Here is a 21,423-nt window from a genome sequence, read left to right as displayed (position 1 = left end):
CACAGAAATGTGCAGGAATCTAGACCTGAAGCCAAGAGCCGCAGATGTCAACAGCCACAGATGTTCTGCCCACCACAATGAAGACCAGAAGAGATAAACTACATACTAGTGGAGGCGACCAAGCCAAGAGGATGTCAGGGATATCTTTTTTTTCCAATACCAGGTCAATGCATAAGCCCCCTGAAACTAACATCAACCTCAAGGAAAGAGGGGCAGGATAAGGAGCAGGCAAAGAATGCTAAGAATTTAGCCCAGATGAGACTGAGTAACCTTAAATTTGGCACTCTAAACTTTCTACCACAAGTGGATAAGTGTTTGAATGCTAAGTTAATTATACCTTTTGGAAAAGAAACAAATTTACATTATATACATTTCATTTTGTAACTGTAAAATTTTGAATCCACTCTATATATGTTACAGCAAGGAAAGAAGGATAGAGTCCACTGTCTCTGTTTATACAACTGGTCATCCAGCTATAGATATTTATGACTTCTCCATTTTTTTGTAATGTTCCCTTTGCTTTGGACCAGCATTTCAGCTTGTTGGGGTCCTTTGCCCATTGGAATGTAGAGCCTGAATCCCTGTTGGTTCTGCCTAGGTGAGGTGACAGCACTTTTGTTAACCATTTAAGGACATGGTGACAAAGGACTCCCCTGAGCTCTTTCTACTGCTTGGAGCAGTGTTGATTGCATTCAATAGTCAGGCTCAGTCACTCTAACCAATACCATAATCCTATTCCTGCCTCTACTTCCCACCCACCCCCCGACCCCTGCCAGAGGAATCCAATAAAGACCAGGCAGCAATTTCAAATTCCAATTCAGTGAAACTGTTAATGTGTCTCTTGGTAGAAGCATAACTCCTCCCCTGCTCACTGAAACTTCTAAACCAGAATGCAAGCTCTGTGAGGGCAGGGGTTTTGTCCATCTTTTTTACTGCTCTATGCCTGAAACATAGAAGTCAATAAACACATGATGATTAAATAATAGATGAATGAGTGTCGTGTAGCTCACATTAGGCATTCTTATGTACAGGTGGAAGAGGGTAGCATGCCTAAAATATTTGGGGTAGAACAACTTCCTTGGATGTCCTAATGTAGTTCTCTTCCCAACATGGCACAACTAAAATGTTCATAATTTTTCTTCACTTTTATTTATATTCTAACTTAAAAAAAATGCAAATTTTACAATGTCCTAATTCCTTGATTTATTAGATAATACTATCATCCAGGTACTGTGATAGGTGCTGTTACCAAACAAAATTATGACTCAGGGCTTGTGTTTAACGATTTGCAGAGATTTGATGCAATTGTTCTGTATCTTTTCTAACAATTACAAATGTATTTCCCTCTCTAGGAAAGGTAACTCTTGTCCTCCCTTCACATTTCCCCTTAAGACTTGTGTTAAGTTTGGAAGAAGGACTGAGAGAAGAGTGGGTGTTTAGGACCCCAGCCATGTGCTGGCTTGTCCAGTCCTGGGTTCCCTCATTGTACCTTCAGCAAAGCTCTGTAACAGCACTAACAGCAACTGCTACGTACCTGTGTATTTATTATGGCTTTGTCCCTTCTTGCCTATGGTAGGGTATGCTCTTGTGTTTATAAACTCACTGGTACCTGGCTCACAAGATGGGCTTAATAAATGCTTATTGAATGAATAAAATGCCTTTTGCCTACTTCACAATGTCGCCTAGGGCACCCCTCTGCCAACTTCACAATGTCACCCAAGGCATAGTTTTGCCTACTTCACAATGTCATTTTCAACTGACCCTGCACAGAAATGGGGACCTCACAGGGGCTCAGGGATATATCTAGTTTCAGCCCTGTCTGAATCGCTCTCCAGTGGTGGCTCCAGCCAATGAAGAGAAAAGCAAAGAATCAAAATTCTTGAGCTGCAGCAAATGGATTTAGGTTAAACAGCCTGGGGATGGAGGAGCACTAATACCTGAGGAATATGGACCTGTGAAGACCTCTCCAGAATGACAAAGAATCAGAGCTGCGTGTAGGCAGGGGCATGCATTTCCGCATTGCTCAGGGTGCCTCGTCCAGGCTGCTACAGAGGAGTGGCGGGCCCTGGAGACAGGCTAGCGGTGTCGGCGTGAACTAATTCGTTCAAGCCTTGGGCTGCAGAACTGCCCAGAAGAGTGCCGAGAAGGTGGCGCGTAACTTCGGCAGATCCCAGAAGTGCAGCTAGGAAACTTGCCCAGCCAGCCAGGCCCATAGGGTGCTAGAGGGTCAGGAAGGACCCGCCTTTCCTAGACCGTGGCCCAACAGATCCACGTGAGGCTTCCTCGCCACCAAAAGCCCCAAACAAGCAGGGCTAATGAAAGAGGAAAGTTAAGGACGTCCCAAGCTCTGAGACGCGGCGCCCCGCTGCCGGCGCAAGAGCTGCTCTTCCAACAGCTGCGCTTGCAGTCGCCTTGTCCAGCCGAGCGGAGGTCGCTGCCGCTGAGTGATGTCCCGCCGCAGCCTGGACGGGCGCCTCCTCGGGCTGCCCGCGACGTCGGCCCCGCCGCTGCCCCCCAAGTTGCTGCTGTTGCTGCTGCTGTCGGCCGCCGCGGTGCCACCGAGCCTGGCAGGTGAGCAGGGCGCGCCCCGGGGATTGGCCCGGCGCCCGGCGCCCGCCCGCGCCCGCTGAGCCCGCCGCGGCTCGGTGCGCTCCCGCAGAGCCCTGGGTCCGGCTAAGTTTACTTGCAGCGGTGTCCGGGTTCTGGGTGGGCGCCAAGGAACGCGCTTCTGCGGGGTGACTGGCCTGGCTCGCTGCAGCCCTGCTGTGGCTCGGGGACGACCCCTGAGAAGGGCATGGTGTGCTCCTGCGAACTTAAAAGTGTTGGCCACAAATCTTGGCAGACAGATCGGTTCGCTCCTGCACGACTCTCGGCTTGCCGAGCCTCGGCTGGTCCTCAAAGCGCCAGCCAAAGGACGTCTAAATATATTTATTCACATCATAGGGAGGTATGATTCTGGGCTGTCTTTACGTTTCCCTTAACTGTCAATGACTGGTTTAAAATGGTAAGTACTGCAAACTGGTATTGTCAGCTTGATATGTGCCAGACAGTGTGCTAAACTTTAGCAGCTAAAGGGATTTATATTTTTTCATATGATGCTTATCATAATTCTAAATAAGATCATTATCCCCATTCTACAGATGAGAAAATTTTGAGAGAAATTCAGTAATTTGCGTAAAGATGCCTAGCAAATGAAGGCAGAGCTGAAATGCTGAAGAGCATTTACTTAACTATCCAGCTCTTAGTAGAACAGTTTTTTATTTCCTACACTTGTCTGTACTCTTTGGAAACAAAACAAAACAAGTACAACCAAAAACCTTTAGATTTGTCATTTTCATTCCCAATGACTAAAATCAATATTAACTAAATAAACTTGAAAGACTTCAAAAGTCATATTAAAAGAGGATTAACTTTGTTTTATTTCACAATCCATTTTCTGGGCTGGCCTTGTGTAAGAATAGGGAGGCGTTTAGGAGAGCACTACCCCTTTCCAGATGAGTGTACTGATTCTTGTTAGGTCACCTTCCATCGACAGGTGTGTGTAGTTACCAGATTTCAAGACCTTGTCTTTCACAACTTGCCCACTTATTACTATTAAATTTTTCCAGTCTTTTAAGCTGCCTGGGCTTTTGGGATCAGATGTGATCCCCTCCCCCACCCCCAATCTCGATTTACCAGCACATTCTGTTCCTTCCCTGGACTAAGGAGATGGCACTGGTGCCACCTTTTAGCCCAAGGAGACCATTCATTCAGACATACCTGGGATAAGCTGGAGTGACCCAGAAATGGAAAGGAATTTAGTGTCTGGAATGCTGACTAAAACTTTTCTCCTCTTTCTGTTCTTCTTTTGAATTGCTTGGATAGTTTTTAAATGTTTCTGTAGATGGAGGAGGCAGCTTGAGGAGTGAGAAGGAGACATTGTTTTTCTGTAGATGAAACATTGTTTAGTCAAGAAAATAGCACCTAGCAAGAAACTGCTTCTTAAACTGAGTTCCTCCAAATAATAAATAAGATGCCTCCATGTAGGGTGGGTGGGGAGTCAAGGCAGAGAGTGAGGGCATTTCTGCTACAAGCGATCCTGACAGCACTATGCCCTGCAATCTGGAAAGACTTTTTATCATGGCTGGTGATGTCCACGTTGACAGTTTCAAAAGATATGATCTCTATTTATTTTATTCTGCACACATTTTGTTCTGCACACTGTTTTCCAGTGCAGCTTTTTGGAGCTTTGTCTTACTGTTCTACTAGACTGCCAACAACTGAAAACAGAGAACAGGATCTTTGCATTTCGTGTTTTCTCTGAAGTGCTCAGCTCAGTACTCTGAATTTAGCAATTATCCAATAAACACTAAAGAGATTGCATTTTCATCCCCCTGGTTGAATTTTACATTCACTAATATGCACCTATTTACCCACGAATAACTTCTTTAATTTTCAAAGATTTGTACTTTTATTATTCTAGAAATCGGCAAACAATTACATGTTCATCCTAACCATATCTTTCAAACTCTTATAGATTTCAGATGTCTAATAGCATCGCCTTTATCTTTCTAGACTGAAAAGCCCCGTGTTTATTTTTGGAATGTCTTGTATAATTTTTCTAAGCCTTATGTATAGTGAAGTCAGGTTGTCACTAGGGAAAGGATGGGTTGGTTGCCAAGAGACTCATAAGATGGCATGAGCCTTGGTAAAACTGGTTTCAGATCTGGCCTTCAGACTTGCAGGACCAGACTCCAGAAATTCATTCTTCCCAGTGCTCCAATGCTGATCGGATACAAGGGAAGCTGATTCGCCCTGACAAACACACAGATCTACTCACCACAGTTCCAATTGTTAATTTTTAGCAGACTAGATATTTGTGTAGCCTGCTCCAGGCATACTCGTGTTATCAAACTACATGGGATAGACATTATGAGGATTCTCAGGATGGAGGTCTGATTCATCTGCCCCCCAGCAGGACTCGACACTTCAATCAGCCCATGGGTGCACCTCCACTGATAGCGCTCATCTGACACAGCTGGCCCCCGACTCTGGGACACTGCCTCTTCCAGACTTCCATGGCTCACCAGTGCTTACTTGAGACTAATAGATTGCCTCCCTAGATAGGCTAATATCTTTATGTGGTTGTCGAGGAGTTTACTGTCCTACAAGTACTTCAGTTTCCTTAAGGTGACTTGGCAGACCTTTAGCTGAAGCTAATCTCAATCAATCCTTTGACTCTGAGGCCATTCTTATTTCCAAATTCACTTGAGGTGGTTGCTCCATATGTTCATTCTATGGTTGCTCTTCATTCTTGGAAGTATAGTGTTAGAAGGTAGTATGGAATTCCAGAAACCAACCTTGGAGCCAGACTGCCTATACATGAATTCTAGCTTCAACACTTCCTATGTGACCTTCAGTAAGTTATCTAATCTCTCTATGCCTCGATTTCCTTATCTGTAAAATAGGTATTACAATAGTATCTGTCTCATCAAGTAGTTGTGAGGAACAGTGCCTGGCACACAGTAGGAGCTATATACAGTCATGCACTTCATAATGACATTTCAGTCAATGACAGACCACCTATACATTGGTGATCCCATAAGATTACGATGGAGCTGAAAAAGTCCTATTGCCTAGTGATATAGTAGCCATCATAACCTCATAGCACAACACATTACACAGATACTTACTATTGTGTTACAGTTGTCTACACTATTTAGTATAGTAACATGTTGTACAGGTTGATAGCCTAGGAGCTATGGAGGAACAGAATTTGTCACCCCAAGATATGTCTATTTGACATAAGGGTTACTTTGGGTTTGCTAATTTTAAGAAATAGCAGACATGGGAGTTCCGAAATCAAGTAGAAGTTATGTTCTCCAAAAGACATTTACATTTGTAAGGGAAGTCTCCATCTGTAAAAGTGTCTCTCTCACTGTACCAGGAAGAGGGGGAAGACCTTATCTCTAGAAACTTTTATCAATGCAGAAGGCAATGACTTAAATCTGCATAATGCCCTACCTTTGTTTACTGTGCTTTTCCTGGTAGCTTTCCATAACTGACTCCTCTGCCTCCAACATCATCATTTGTCTTCAGCCGAAGATTTAAGATGGTGGCTTCAGCCGTTTGGGCAAGTTACTTGGTCTTCCTGGGTCTGTTCCATGTATATAGGAAGCATACATTTTATTAGACTTTTGTTTGTTTTCCTCCTGTTAATCTGTCTTTTGTTTCTGGTATGTCTCAGTCAAGAACCCAGAAGGGTAGAGAGAAATTTTTTTTTCCTCCCCTGCAGAGTAATAGGTTATATTACATAGCGTAGGTGTATATTTGGCTACACCTTCTTTGTGTAAGTGCACTCTACAATGTTCATGCAGTGATGCATTTGCTTAATGGTGGATTTCTCGGAATGTATCCCCATCGTTAAGCGGTGCATGACTGCAATTGTATAGCTGTTATTACCTGCCATTGGAGTGATTTTTCTCTGAAAAGGCATCATGGATCTCTTGATAAGACTACCAGGATTGCAGATGATCATCTATGTACTGTGAAGTGATAACTCGTTATCAAGTAGTGTTTTTCTTTAATTATGGCCCAACATTTTGGGGACTTAGGGTACACATATTAAACAGCTGTTTCAGAAAACAATGAAGTGTCTTTGATTGCTTTTTTGAGTTATAACTGACTGAAATCACCTCGATTACTTTTCCTAAGTGCAATTTCATTAACCATGACTGCTTCAGAACTTCACAACTCTTTCCTGTCTTTCTGAGCCTCACTAAATCTTCCTGCAGCTCATCCCATTGTCTTGGTGTTTCAGACCCAAAAGAAGTCAGTGCTGTTTGTAAGCAAGAACATTTTCTTGTGCTCTCCTTATATCAGTTTGTTTATAAAAATGTTTTGCAAGATAAATTCAAGAACAACTTCTGGGAGAAGTGCTCATTCATCTCTATTATTAAACTTCATTTCTCGGTCCTTCTGGAAATGTGAATCTGATAGCAAAGATTAAAAACTTTCTCCAGAAGAAAACTAAAGAGACTTCTTCTTCAGTCTTTAAATTGAGGTAGAACATTTTTAAAAACTTTTTCATGGTGATTTACTTTCATAATATGTAAACTATGTACTTCATCTTGGATCTTTGTTCTGACATGCAGAAGAGATATTTTTGTTTTCAAAATTCTTTAAGCATTATTTTTACTTTTGTTACTTGCTATCTTTTGTCGGATTCCAAATTATAAAACATTACCTATTGAGATAACAAATGAGAAAGTGGCACCAATAATAGAATTAATCTCAAAGGATTTATTAAAAGGTTCAACATTTTACGTTTTTTTAAATGTATTTAAGCTTCATTTTCTTTTCTTCTTCTTTTTTTTTAATAGAGTAGGTTCTAGTTGCTCCTACCTAATATTTTATGACCTTTCGAAAGTTTACCTTTAAGATATGGCTGAAAAATATTTTAATAATGTTTTTATATAGTTTCCTTGTACTATTGCAAAACAGGAATTTACTCAATGTGGTAAAAAGTGGAACTAATAGAAGAAGTAGGGAAATTATGAAGAAACTTTAGTCTAAGATTTGAAACTCTGCACAAACAACAGAAATCATGTTATAATCTTCCAATGGGAAATTGTGAAAGTCTCTTGGTTGAAAGGCACAAACTTGCTCTGAAATTTGTCAATTAGCCTTGCAAATGTAGTTACAATTCCAACATAAAGCACTATCAAGTAATTCAAGTCAGCATTTGCAAACTTAAGATACCAAAATTTTAATTCACAGTTAAAAATCAAGAATTAATATACTACAGACTTCATACAAATTTGTCTCTTGGTTTGACTTTCCCAGGTAGTATGAAAATTTGGGATTTAGGCAGCCACTTTATAATCAATAAAGTATTGTGTTAGGCCCAATGGAGTTGATACAATGAAATATGAGGTCCCTCTCCTGATTCTATAGGAGCTTGTAATTAAATTAGACCAAATAGGTAAAAATACACATAATTAAAGAGAAATCTAGCTGAGGTGTGAGCTATGAGAGCCGAATCAGAATGGCTCAAAGTTGACTTTCTGTTGGTGGGACTTCTGGCAAGAACTCTTATTTAAGCGAGCAATGAAGAATAGGTTTGCTTTGAGGGGATCCAAAGGAAAGGGATCATTCCAGATTTAAGCAAATCTCCAGCATTTTTCTGTTGGTGTTTTGTTTCTTTGAAGCTTTTTTTTTAAAACTATCTTCCTTTCTACTTACTTAATGTATCAGGCGCATGATGTATCCCACCTCCCATCCTCTCATCTGCCTTTTATTCTAGCTTCATGCAGGTGTAACCGAGGCACCTTAACTCAGCGACGTTGCTTTCTAACTCAGATTTCTCTGAAATCATAACCATTTAGCACTGGAACACATGCAGACCTGGGAGTGAGGGGTTTAACACTTCATAGGATGACCTTTGACCTATGTGGAATGGGAGCAGGTGGATAAATGCTCCCTCTTCCATCGCTGGGATGGGATCGTCAGAGGCTTATTCTACTCACATCCTCAGGGCCATCTCAGAATGCACCCTTGAATTAGCTTTCCCTCCTTCTTAGTTTCACTTTCCCAGTCCCTCATTCCTGTTCCTTGGGAGCTCTTCCTGCTTTCGGCAAGAGTCCTGGGCTCTGATTTCTGTTGAGAGTGAGAACTGAAACACCTACTTATAATTTTGTTGCCTGGAGGTTGCTGATTCATGAACCAGTTATTTTCTTAGTTACTCTGATGAAGAAGCAAAGCAAATCTAAAAACCAGATATCAGTTTATTGAGAACTCTTTCAAAGAAGGGAAGTGTAATGCTAAGGTACACAGAGAGAAAGATCCTGAGCGACTATACTCAGTGGACCTAAAAGAGAAAAGCAATCCAAGAATTGGTATCAGTGAACTATTAGCTAAATTCAACCGGAATAGATTGAATAATTTTTTAATATTTTCTCTCACATATCCTGCCTCTGCTCTTTCATCTTTCTTTCTCTTTGTCCCTATCTAACTTACTGAATTATTAGCCAAAATTGTATTGCTCCGGGTTAAAAACCACTTGCTCTATCATAAATGAGATGCTAGGAAAATTAAGTTCCACGTATGGGAGGGAATGATTTAGGTCACTTATGACTATCTTACAAATTCTAAGACTAAGTTAGGAATTTTTTCAACAGAAAAACAATTAACTCATACAAAATATTAGAATGCCCAAGTAAATAAAATAAATTCTAAAATATTGGGCTTCTTCCATCTTTATTCCTAGAAGAAAAATACTGTTTTTATAAAGTAACTTTTCCATTCGTTCAACAAATATTTATCAGATGCATTGATTTTGAGGATGTTAAAAATGTTTAAATCTTATTTTTCATTTTCGCAATACTCTAGAAAAAATACCAGCACATGGCACTTGCCCCTTGGACATCCGAATCATCCTCTAGGCTCCTTACCTGAGCTTGTAGACATAATGACTTGAGTTATTTTAGACTAACTTCTGTGAATGTTCTGATAAACTTCACTTTCATTTCACACACACGATTAAGCTAGATTCATCACAGAAACATTATTGTGCTAGATATAATGATCTCAGCATATATTGTGGTAAGCAGAAGCAGCCCCTGCTTCACAGAACTTGTATAAAGCTAGGTTAGGATTAGAATTATGTAATATTTTTCTACCTTTTCAACATACTTTTCACACCATTTGCCTCCTAACATGGAGATTTTTTTTTTAAATAAAAAATTATAATAACTTAAAATCTATTAAAGGATTTAAGAAAATCAAAAAATAGTATGGTACTGGGAAAACCAGAAAGAGATGACACGTGGAGAAAGCATTGAGGAACGGAGGATATCAATTAGGGGTGGAATGAGAAACTCAGATTTTGGCTCAATTCTTAAAGCACCTGGTAAATTGATCAGCTTCTTAGCAGTACATTTTTACTGAATTCTCTTGAAGACTGGGTAAAGGTTTTTTCATGGGAGGAAGCACACAAGTGTCAAAACACAGATTTGCAGAAGTTCATTATTTGTGGTCTGAAATAACAGCAACAGTAAAAACAGAGCCCTTGAGTGCTTAGATTGAGAGCAAGCCAAGTTTATAGGACAAGGGGCTCCTCGAATGAAAGGTGAAGGGAAAGGAAGGCCTGGATGCTGGATGAGAAATGCCAGTATTTTGGAGAAGAGAACAAAGCTAAAATCATGTTCTGTGGATAGAACTGAAAGAAAAGAGACTAACAGGTCTTTCCTTCCTTCTTTCTTTTACCCCATCCTGCCACAGCTTTGTGGCTGCTTTTTTATTCAGCCAATCATGCTTTCTCATTTCCCTCCAGGACTCGCTGGAAATGAAGGAGGAGGAAAGTGTATGAGAAAGGCTAAGGAAGGGCCAAGGCTATGACCTTTGTGGTCCAAAATCAATTTGGTAAACATATGTAATTGTACCTGGGAAGAGAAGAAGGGAAGTTTCTATGGCTACTGTCCATGATTGTCAAATTGTGGTTAGTTAGCTTTATTAACAATTTGACTATTGTTTGTCATTGGAAGTCTGTTAGTTAACAAATTATTCTGTACTTACTTGTGTTAATCAATGTCATTACTTCCACTTAACCCTTTTTTAAAAAGTCCACCGTGATGATCATGATGCTCTAGGATTAAGATTATACTTTTAGCACTTATTTGATAGACAATCTTTGCGTCAGTTTTGAATGTGAACAACAGATTAACCCTATATAAAATTTAATCTGAGCTAGAATTTCTAGTATCTTAACCACTGGAAACACAGTATGTCCAAAACTAAACTCGTATTCCTTCCCATACCTATTCCCTATCTGCTCCCTCCCTCAGTGAATGATACAACATTCATCCTTTGAGTCTCACCCTGGAACCTGAGAGTCATTCTGGCCTCCTCCTACCTCTTTGCTGACCCAAATGTAAAGTTTGTCTTTAACTTGAGCAGCTGTGCAATGATTTCTTAGGGAGAAAAACGAACGCATTATATACTGTATCCTTACTCCATTTCTTTTTTCCACATTTTGTCTCTCTTCCTAAGTCTCCCTTCTTTTCACAAATATTTAATGAGTTACCTATTATGTTCTAGACACTAAATAAAATGCTGAGGAAACATTTCTTTGGCCTCAGGAGTTCATAGATTAGAAGCAGGAGCAGACATGTGGGTTATAGTACAAAAGGTTAAGACCTAAAGAAGACGTATATACAAGGTACATTGAGCTTGTGGAGCAAATCAGCCATTTCAAAGGGGGTGGTGTCTCCTGAGTCTTAAATAGCAATTTTGAGATTGCTAGGTGGTTAACAAGAGAGAAACTCTCAGGTGGAGGAAACAGCATATGCAAAGTCAGAGGGATTGGATCAGCTCGTGGCAGGTTGGAGAGCTAGGTATGTAAGGTTTCCAGATCACAGAGTGCCCGGGGTGGTGGATGAAGCTGGATAGGTAGGCAGAAACCAGATCATAAAGGCTGATAGTGTAAGCTGAAGGATTTTATTTCTAGGAAATAGAAGCCATTGAAGATTTTTGGTAGTCAAGTTAACAGTCTTGCATCTTAGAAAGGTTACTCAGGCAGAGCAGAGCATGAAGAATATATTAAAGGTCAGAGGGACCTTGAGAAAGACCTTTTAAAATTAAGGCCAGTCGTGATATCTAAAGTAGCATAGACATCTAAAGAGGTAGAGACTGGTGAGAGAGATATTTAAGAAGTTTTACTTAAACATGACATGAATGGAGAGAGAGACAGAGAGAGAGAGAGAGAGAGAGAGAGAGACCTGCATGGACTTGGGTTTCTGGCTGAAAGATCATGGAGACAGCAGAAGATGGAGGATGGGTTGGAAGAGAATATGAGTTTTGTTTTGAATATTATGAATTTCTAATGCTTATAGAATCATCCAGATGGTATTATCAAGTGTACTGTTAAGTTTACAAGTTAAAGAGTAACCCATGGGGAGAATGAGGAAAAAGACAGGCAAAGGAAAAGGAGATTCAGAAGAGAGTGTTGTCCCATATGCATGGGAGGAAAACGTTTTAAGAATAAGCGGTCAGCAGGGTCAAACACTTTTGGACATTCATGTGACACTGGAATTCAAGGATTTCATTAGTGACCCAGCTAGAGCAGTGCCAGTGGCGTGGTGAGGATGGATGCCAACCCGCCACAGGCCAAAGTGAGGAAAATGAGAAAGTGAAGTGGATGAGGTCTGGAACTGTGCCAGTCATAGTCACAACTCTGTCACCAACACCTAGCGCAGTCCCCGATACAGCGTGCTTTATAAAATTTGTAATAATTTCATGAAGAGAGTGAGAGATTCCAGTAGTAGCCAAATCTGTTCACAGGATCCAAAGAGACAACTTTTGTAGTTGGTTTCCTTTTAGCTGTTGGACAATGGAACGTGTTAATTCACTAAAGAGGAAGAAGCCCCTGCAAGAGAGAGCTTTAAAGCACAGGAGCAAGAAGATGAAGGATGGATCAAAGTTCCTAGAGAAAGTGAGAGGTGTGGGGTCCAGAGCATGGGTAGAAGGGTTGAGGCGAACAAGAAGGGAGACATGGGAACAATATTTGGAGGATAAATTTACAAAATTACCAAGAACTTAAGGGGGTCATGGGTGATAGTTTCTATTTTTTTTCTGCAAAATAAGAATCTAACGTCACATGTGAAGAATTAAACAAGAAAGATAGGATAAGGAGCCAGAGAATATGGATGCTTAGGCCCAACTGCTGAAAAAAATGGAACGTGAAGCCTGTCTTTGGTTGAATGAAGAAGTAGGCAAGGGCACCAGCTCTGGCTGTGTGCAGAATCCCATCTCTAAGGATGGAGCTCTTAGACTCACCTTTATGATGCCCCTACCCTTGACTTATTCTTTTTGTCATGGCCTCATTTCCCTTGATCAAGGCTCTGCTTTTTCCCCACTTGCAACAAAGACTAATTTAGGGCAGGTTTCCTAATTCTAATAGAATGGAACTCTTTAAAAGCAAATGGGTTGGAATTGTTGGTTACACAGGAAAAAAAAAAAAAAAAGAATCAGCACATCAGTTAAATGACATCCTATTATTATTTTGTTTTCTCTCTTTTTTTTTTTTTCTCCAGAAGTCTTCTATGCAACTGCGTACTGGATGCCTGCTGAAAAGACAGTAAATGTCAAAAATTTACTGGACAAGAATGGGGATGCCTATGGCTTTTATAATAACTCTATGAACACCACAGGCTGGGGGATCCTTGAGATCAAAGCAGGGTATGGTTCTCAGACCCTGAGCAATGACATCATCATGTTTGTGGCTGGATATTTGGAAGGTTACCTCACTGCCCCGTAAGTACCCCAGTCATGGTGGAGAACTGTCAGGCAACCTATGTCTCTTTCTTTGTCTAGCAGTGGCTCTTGTCTTCCTGGCATTGTACATTAGTAGCTGAGGTCCTTCTCATATATTGGAAACAGAATTACATTTGTACCTATAATTAGTACCTGCCTAGAAGGAACAAAGCCCCTGATTTAACACTCTTCAATTCTCATGGCACTTACCTTTTTAAATCTTTCCTTTTCCTGAAACTATTTTAAGGGACAACTAAGCCATTTATTGTCATTTGTTGTCTGGTAGAAAGCAAATGAGAGGTGGAAGGACTCTTTGAGAACCACAAAACAAAGATTAATTAAAAATGTAAGACATTAATTTGCAATAGTCTTAAAGCAATACTTTCAAGTAGGTAAAGAGATTTTAAATTGAAAATTTTAATGTTTAATATAAATGTTCCTTCCAGTTCTGTTGTTACTTGATTCTTATGTCCTTCCCTTGCCTTATAAAAATAACAAAAATGTAGTTAATTGTAATGCAATCAGGACCCATCCTTTTTAGAGAGAAGCTCTTTAAGGGAAAGTTGCAACCTATTGAATCAAACCTCATCCTTTCTTTGGTATAAAGTGTCTTGATGAGTTGGCTTTCTTTTTTATTCTATGACCTAGATTGTTGAGTGCAGTTTAACCAAACCTTATTTTGTGCTGTTACTGCCTTAGTCATAGTAAGTGCAGTGCTGATCTTAATCTGCTTCTGCATTTTGGAGATTACATCACATGTTGAATGATTAGTTGTTGGGTTCTGACTACTCTTTTTTTAGTTTAAACTAGAAATTCTTGTTTTTATTTTTATGCCAAATTTTTGTTACCCTCGCATACAAATCTCCTTCATATACTCGGAGGTATATAAAACTTTATAAATTGAATAAGATTTTAAAAACATGTTTAAAACAGTATTATACATGTAAAAATCTGAACTTTTCATCTTTCACTCCAAATTTTTATCCACTTTTATATATATTCGTTTGATTGCATTATTTAAATCGAGTTGCAAATGTGGAGAAATAATTTCAACTGAAGTTCTATGAATATAAATAGATGAAATCATGGGTGACATATACATATAAAGGGTTATTAAGGGAAGCTATGCCATTCGAAGGCAGCCGCTCTGATCTGAGACTGTTATAAGGACAAGCATGTCTTCCTTGGATATCATGTTGCTGCTAGAGAGCCGAGGGGTATGACAGAGAAGTCTCCTGGCAAAGGTGCCACTTCTGATATTCTTATGTCTGAGGAAAAATGTAAGTTTTAATATCTCACTTTTGGGAGTGACTTTATCATTTCACCCTTACTCATTGACCTATCCTTGAGTGCCTTTATCCATTTACCAAAAAATCCTAGAAAAAGGAGCCATTCTATTCATGACTTTAATACTTCTATTTTAGAGTAAAAATTACTTAAATTCGATTTCTTAAAAAAGACACCCAGCTGCTATTCAGTAACTATTTTATTGTTTACTTTGCCTTTTGCCATGTCCTTTCCACATGCATAAGTCAGTCTTTTAATATTAAAACAAACAAAAGAACTTCCTGCATATTGTGATCCATTTTGAGGATCTGGCAACTGAGTCTGCCTTCCCTCAGACCGGTGACAGCAGCACATGGGTGAATCATCAGGAGTGAGGGACAGATAGATCTAGTAATGTCAGTCCATGCTGGTCCTTAAGGAAGAGTTAGGAAACTCTTGGCAGCAGAGAACAACCAGAAGAGAGTGCTTTATTCATAAGTACCATAGGAGTCTGAGAGGCAGGCACCCATCGGGCTGGAGCAGTCAAAGAAGTCTTTGTAGAAGGAGTGAGTTGTGGGTCTGGCACTTGATAGATGAGAATCATTTGGCTTGGCCAGGAAGAGAGAGGAAGTCATGCTTGGCAGAAGGTAACAGAACAGAGTACTGAAAAAAGGCACTGATTCTAAAATGAGTAAGTTGCATTCACAATGAGCCAGTAGAGACTCTGAACGAGCAAGCAGAGGGTAAAGGTTTAAAAAGGTAAACGGGAGCTGTACATTAGTACATGGAAGGCTTTTCTATTTCAAGAGTAGAATGCTTAGAGTTTCCTTGAATTTTAAAGACAAACTCTCTGTGCATGCCTGTATTGTATGCATGACTGTGGTGATTCTCCCCATCTGCTCAATGATGGGCTTCCCATATATGTGGTACCAAGAGTTTGAGGAACCACTGTTCTGCAGGGACTTTGATATTCCTTGAGCAGGAGATGCTGGTGAGCAGGAAGATGAGTGATTAAAAAAAACTGAAGGGGCTGGAAGGAAGAGAGAGGTCAGTATTTGTACATTTGAAGGAGAAGAAGGAGAAGGAAAAAGAGAAACAGAAAGAGGAGGAAGAGAGGACAGAAAGGAAGAAAAGAAGATGGAAGGGAGGGAAAGGAAGAGAAGGCAGAATTATAATCAAAATTATCTTTAGAAAGGCATTTCTCATAAGCCACTTTTCAGAGGCTGTCATTCTAAGTGCATTACTGAAAAGTCAAATAAGTAGGGGAATTTTCAAATCAACATGCATTTACAAGATCTCTTCTGTACCTAGCTCAAAGTTCAGAATAATGGGATATGACGCAGCGTGCTTAAAAAGGAACCTTGACGATGGGTTGTGGAAGAGAGGAGAGAGGGAGGAGGCTATCATCAATTTCCTTTCTTCTCTTCTGATGTGGTCCAGGAGATGAGGTCTTAATACACATTCTCAGCCCCAGAGATTATTTTGAGGGAGGAAGATAGGCCAAATGGAGTCGAGAAGCTGGACTCACAGGGACAAGAGGTCCAGCAAGGAGACGGAACAGAGGGGATGCTGAAAGCGTTCATGGGATTGTGACTCCCATACTAAAGGCACCAGCAAGGACTGCTGCAGTCAGCACTACAGCTGCATAGATTGGTTTAATTGCCCTGGAAGATATAATTTGCCCTTTCCAACCTATGACATATTTGAGAGACCAAACGAAAACACACTAAGAAATATTCCAAAATTTTCTGTAATTTCCTTTGAAGTCTTCCATAATTTGTTATTTCCTCGAACTTTTACAACACTCTCTAGATAACAGCCTGGTCCTGGGCCCAGCCCTTTGTACTTTATTATTGAAGCTCAAGACCATCTACCTGTGCTGCTCCTGCAGGGTTATTGCATCTTATGCAGCAGCAGCAGATCCACAGCTTTGAGTAAACACGCTTACTGCCTTGCCCCTCCTCATGTCTGTTCTTTTCTCCCTCTCCTTCCACTGTCTTAGTCACCACCCATCTCCTGAAGAGTCACTCACTGCAGGATATTGACCTTACCATGCAAACATTCATTCCAGATGGGCTGCTGAGCTGTGCTGTGATGCTCCTTCAGCCTCTCACACATCCCCTTCCTAGCACCTCTTAGCACCATGATTCCTGAGAACCAGATGCTGCCTCTCCCATCTCCACCTATTGAAATATTGCTCAGCCTCCAGACTCATCTCAGATGCTATCTTCTTAATGGAGCTTTTCCTGATTCCATTCCCATTGGAGGGATCTCCATCTCTCCCCCGCACCATCTGTTACTACCTTGAGGGCAGGGTCCCTATCTTATTCATCTTCATATACCCCAGATACCTGGCACAGTGCTTCTGCCCCCAGCAGTTACTTAATTGCACGCTTATTAGGTTTAATTGAATCCTGTTGTTCCAATTCTATTAGAGATTAATTAGAATGTGAGGTACATATTTCCATGCAGCGCAGTGTCTAATGACCTTGGCTAAATGGAGTTTCTTCCTTTGTTTTTAACTCTATGGGGTGGCTCCCTAAGAGTTGCAAATTCAGAGTCTCTAATGTTTCACTAATGATGTTAAAGCTGCTAAATAGTCCTAGATTGATTTTTGATAAAATGAGTCATGAAACCTTTCTGGAAAGAATGGTGATGAGGGTGCGGGGACCTGGTCTGCTCTAGTTGTTAATAAAGTAGTTGACTCTTGTGTTGCTGACATAGGTGTTGTCATGACCGCCTCTGGAATTTCCCAGTTAGAATGAACCAATCCAGTGCAGCAAACACTTGTTACACTACCTGTGCCAGGCTCTGGGGTAGGGAGAAAAGTGGAGAAGAGAGTTAGTTTCTGAGTACATTCTTCAAAGAGGAGTCCTTTTAAGTTACTAATTGACTCAACTGTTGCTAAAACTATGATGAAAAGAGGCTGCAGCAAGATTATGGCACAAATAGAGAAAGTAGCCAAAGGTGGCACCTTTTTTTGTCTTTGGCCTATTGCCAAGAAATATATCAAGAATCATCTCTACACCCCACCTTGCTGCTTTTGGTGTTAGAAACTGAATATGCTTCTAGGTCAAGGCTGTGGACAAAGCAAAGATAAGTAAGACACAGTCTAACCCTCAACAATATCAAATGACCCATCAGCTAATAATTACCTGAAACTTAATATGAACCACAAAATGGTGATGGTACTTAATAACACTCATATAGTATTTAAAATGTCCAGATACTGTTTAAAGCACTTTATATATGTTAAATTATTTAATTCACAACACTGAGGTATGTATTATTATCACTCCCATATTATTGATGTGAAAATGGGCACAGAAAAGTCAAGTAACTAACTGAAAGTCACAAAGTTAGTAGGCAAGAGCCAAGATTGGAAACTGAGTTATCTAGCTACAGAGTTTACTTACACGTGCACGCACACATGCATTCAAATGGATTGATCACTATGGAAAATACTAAAGGAGCCCAATATGGTCTCTGACCCAGGAAGTCAGAAAAATGAGAAAACAGTAGGAGACAGCAGAGGACAAGTGCTAAATGATGTGACATTAACGTAATGCAAAATGGTTCAGGAAGAGGTTACGTGTACATGTGTCTTCATGATTCTCACAGGCGAGTGCATGTGAGATATGTAAAAGTGAGTAAAGTTTTGGCCTTCTTAGGAGGAAATCTACTGATTTTACGCACCAGAGTTGCTGAAACAAAAACTAATATATCCATGACATAGATACTAGTATCAGCTCTGTTTGATAAGAATCAGAAATGTGGAGAAATTAGCAATCTTGCTTATGGTCATACAGCCTAAAGGTAGTGGAGTCAGGCTTTACTCAGAATTCAAAGCCTGTAGTTCTGTTATACTTTTTCCCTACCACATGAAAGAGTAGGATCCCAGGCCCGGGGATCAGAGAAGGGCCTCAACCTGAGGAGCCTGCAAGTGGATTGTATTTCTCAGGGCCACCGACTGGGGCAGGATCATTTGAGGCTTCCACTTCTGACCTAAAGGTGGAAATTTCTCTTCCTCTGCTCTGAATGTCAGAATCGAAAAATCTAGTTTCCATAAAAAAAAAAAAAAAGAAAAAGAAAAAGAAAAATGAAAGAAAGACAAAGAAAATTTTTCAATAATTCCAGCTCAGTTACCGTCCCATATCTCCAATTTGTCTTCTGTTATTTGGGCATCCTCAGTGACCACCCACAAGTCAAGAATAATATTTCCCTGTTTCAGGGTTTCTCAATCTTGGCATTACTGACATTTTGGATTGAATTCTTCTTTTTCATGGGGGCTATCCTGTGTATTGTAGGTTAGTTGGCAGCATCCCTGGCCTCTACCCACTAGATGCCAGTTGCATCTTACACCCTAGTATGATGACCAAAAATGTCTCCAGACATTGCCAAATGCTTCCTGGAGGGAAAAATCACACCAGTTGAGAAATACTGCCTTATTTTGAAATAGACTGAAAAATTGAGACCTGCAATTCTGGATGGAACTAGGCAGGATGCCATGATGGAGACTTTGGGTAAAAGTATGAAATTTTTTGTTTCCTTACCTGAGCAAGCATGTAAGTCAATTGCCCACAAATTATTTTTTTCTGCAAGAAATGGAACTTCATTTTCATATAAATCATTTTAATTTTAAGAGCTCATTCATCCTGGCGGCTAGAAAATGTTATCATGTTTATTTCTATCTATATAAACAAAATAATTTATCATTTTGGCTGAGTCAATTCAGAATGTTCTACTTTTCCTCAGAATGGATTAGTGTTACTGAGGCTTCTTAGAGGGAGGGGAGATGTTTAATCAGTGGTGGTCCTGGCATTCACCAAAGTGAAACAATGTCATTTAGTTTTTGGCTCGGGTATTGCTCCATCTGACATGTGATGAAGCTTCCTTGAGCTCCCTGGACTCCAGCGGTATAATCAATGCCACCCGAGGTTGCAATATTCATCACAAATATAAGTCATCTGGCCCCATCAGCTCCCAGTGTCCACTTATTTTACCCCAAAACACACAAGAAAACATTTGGCTCACAAGCCCAGACGGGCCAGACAGCCATTCTCCTTCCCCACACAGCCTTAGGCTGGGGAACTGCAGGGTTCTTCCCTCCATGAGAAACTAAATCAAGTCATCAAATTCACCTGGAATTTCTGCATTTCATTCACCTGAAGGGTGAGGCGAGGGCAGAGGGTCCCTTCTTTGTCACTCACATACCTATCTATCTAACTGTGTCTCCCTCAGTTTTAGAGGTGGTAGGAAAGGAAAAGTGACCAAGTAGATAGTAGAAGGGATGTAGCAGCATAAAAGATATATAAATAAAAGTTAAATGTGATCATTCAATTTTTAAAAAAATATTTATGAATAATTTGAAGGAAAAGCTCTCATGAAGTGAAGTTTATTGAACTCAAGTACCATGAAATGAAAGTGTGCAAAGGATTTTAATGTTGTTTACATAACTGGCAATAAAACCCTATTCTCATTTTATCAGTTTCAGATCTGGAAACTACTGTAAGTCCTCACTTAATGTCGTTGATAGGTTCTTGGAATTGCAGTGAAATGACTTTTAAGGAACCAATTTTACCACAGGCTAATTGATATAAACAAGAGTTAAGTTACTGCTGCATTTCATCAATGTTATAACAAAGCAACCTTAAAGGAAATGCTATTCAAGGACCTGCTGCACTAGATGACGGATATCTAAAGTTCCAAAGTTCAGGGAGCCAGATTCCCAATCTCAGAATCTGAGTCACTTCCTGCTTACAGTGCTGACCCTCCTAGGTCAGTAAAGAGTATCAAATGAAAAGCGGAACTAGGGCTTCAGGCAAAACTTTCAGTCCAGAGAGTGCCGAAGGTCATGATTTGACTGCCTTTGCTCCAAACTTACAGCAAATGATAGATAAAATATATGGAAAGAGAGCATCATAGTGATGCTGGACCCTGAAACAAAATTAAACACCTTTTGAACAAGAAAATGGAAAAGAAAACAAAGCAATGAAGTGTGGATCTGCTGGGCCCTTGGCCTGAAGAAGTCAGTCACCTCTGCTAATAGGTGAAGGCTCATTGCCCTGAGTGAGCTGAAGTTACTTTGTTGCTTTTGACTGTTTGTAAGCTAGGTGGCCACAGAATAACCTCTGCTGATATGCATCCTAGCCTGCAGATTTATAGGAAACCATGAACTTGGGGAAGGAAAGGGGAGGAACCAAGAATCAAATCCTATGTACTGGTTCAATTACAGATACAGCTGCAGTATTCCACAGGAAAGAAGTCCCCAAAAGCCACTCTAAGACCTAGGTTCACAGGGAGATAGATGGAGGCACTTAGGGAAAAATGAGTGTGAGGGGTAAAAGAGAACAAATTAATAACTAAAAATACCTGCATACCAATGTTCTAAAATACACAAATGGAATGCTAATAAAAAACAGTCAACAAAATCAACAATAATATCATGAATGTACAGCCAATTAATTTTGTAGAATGGTTTAACAAAAACTTTAACTATGCTTATGGCACTCTAAGGTATAATTGAAAGAGACCTTGAAGAATTTATGAAACAAAAAAGGAAGAAGTAAGACATGTAGATATTGAAAAAGAACCTGTTCAAAATATTATAAATGAATATTATGGAAATTAATTATTAAAACTATCGGGTAATGGGAAAACCCTGGATGGGACACAGAGTACAAATTTTGAATCAGAAATTAGTATTGGGTGATTTCATAATATGCTGCCCAAAGAGATAAAGGGGTAACAATAATGAGAGAGTTGTTATTAGATAGAGGAGTTTGAGAAACTCCAACTTATGTCCATTAGGAGTCCCAGAAAAAGAGGATGGAGGGAATTGCAGATAAGCAATAGTTGACAGGATAA

The 21,423-nt window shown here is 40.1% G+C and overlaps 1 protein-coding gene across 1 annotated transcript in view; it reads left to right on the top strand.

The window, feature by feature from the left end:
• Positions 1-1,957: 1,957 nt before the first annotated feature.
• Positions 1,958-21,423, top strand: part of PLBD1 (phospholipase B domain containing 1) — a 51,836-nt gene continuing 32,370 nt past the window's right edge. Inside the window, exons 1-2 of the mRNA XM_006912642.3 lie at positions 1,958-2,571; positions 13,071-13,290. Of these exons, the coding sequence (XP_006912704.1) occupies positions 2,448-2,571; positions 13,071-13,290 (344 nt within the window). The 5' untranslated portion in view covers positions 1,958-2,447. The remainder of the gene's footprint in view (positions 2,572-13,070; positions 13,291-21,423) is intronic.

The sequence above is a fragment of the Pteropus alecto genome, unplaced genomic scaffold (assembly GCF_000325575.1).
Source record: "Pteropus alecto unplaced genomic scaffold, ASM32557v1 scaffold103, whole genome shotgun sequence".
In the NCBI taxonomy this organism is placed as follows: Eukaryota; Metazoa; Chordata; class Mammalia; order Chiroptera; family Pteropodidae; genus Pteropus; species Pteropus alecto.
This window is presented reverse-complemented; position numbering and strand designations above follow the sequence as displayed.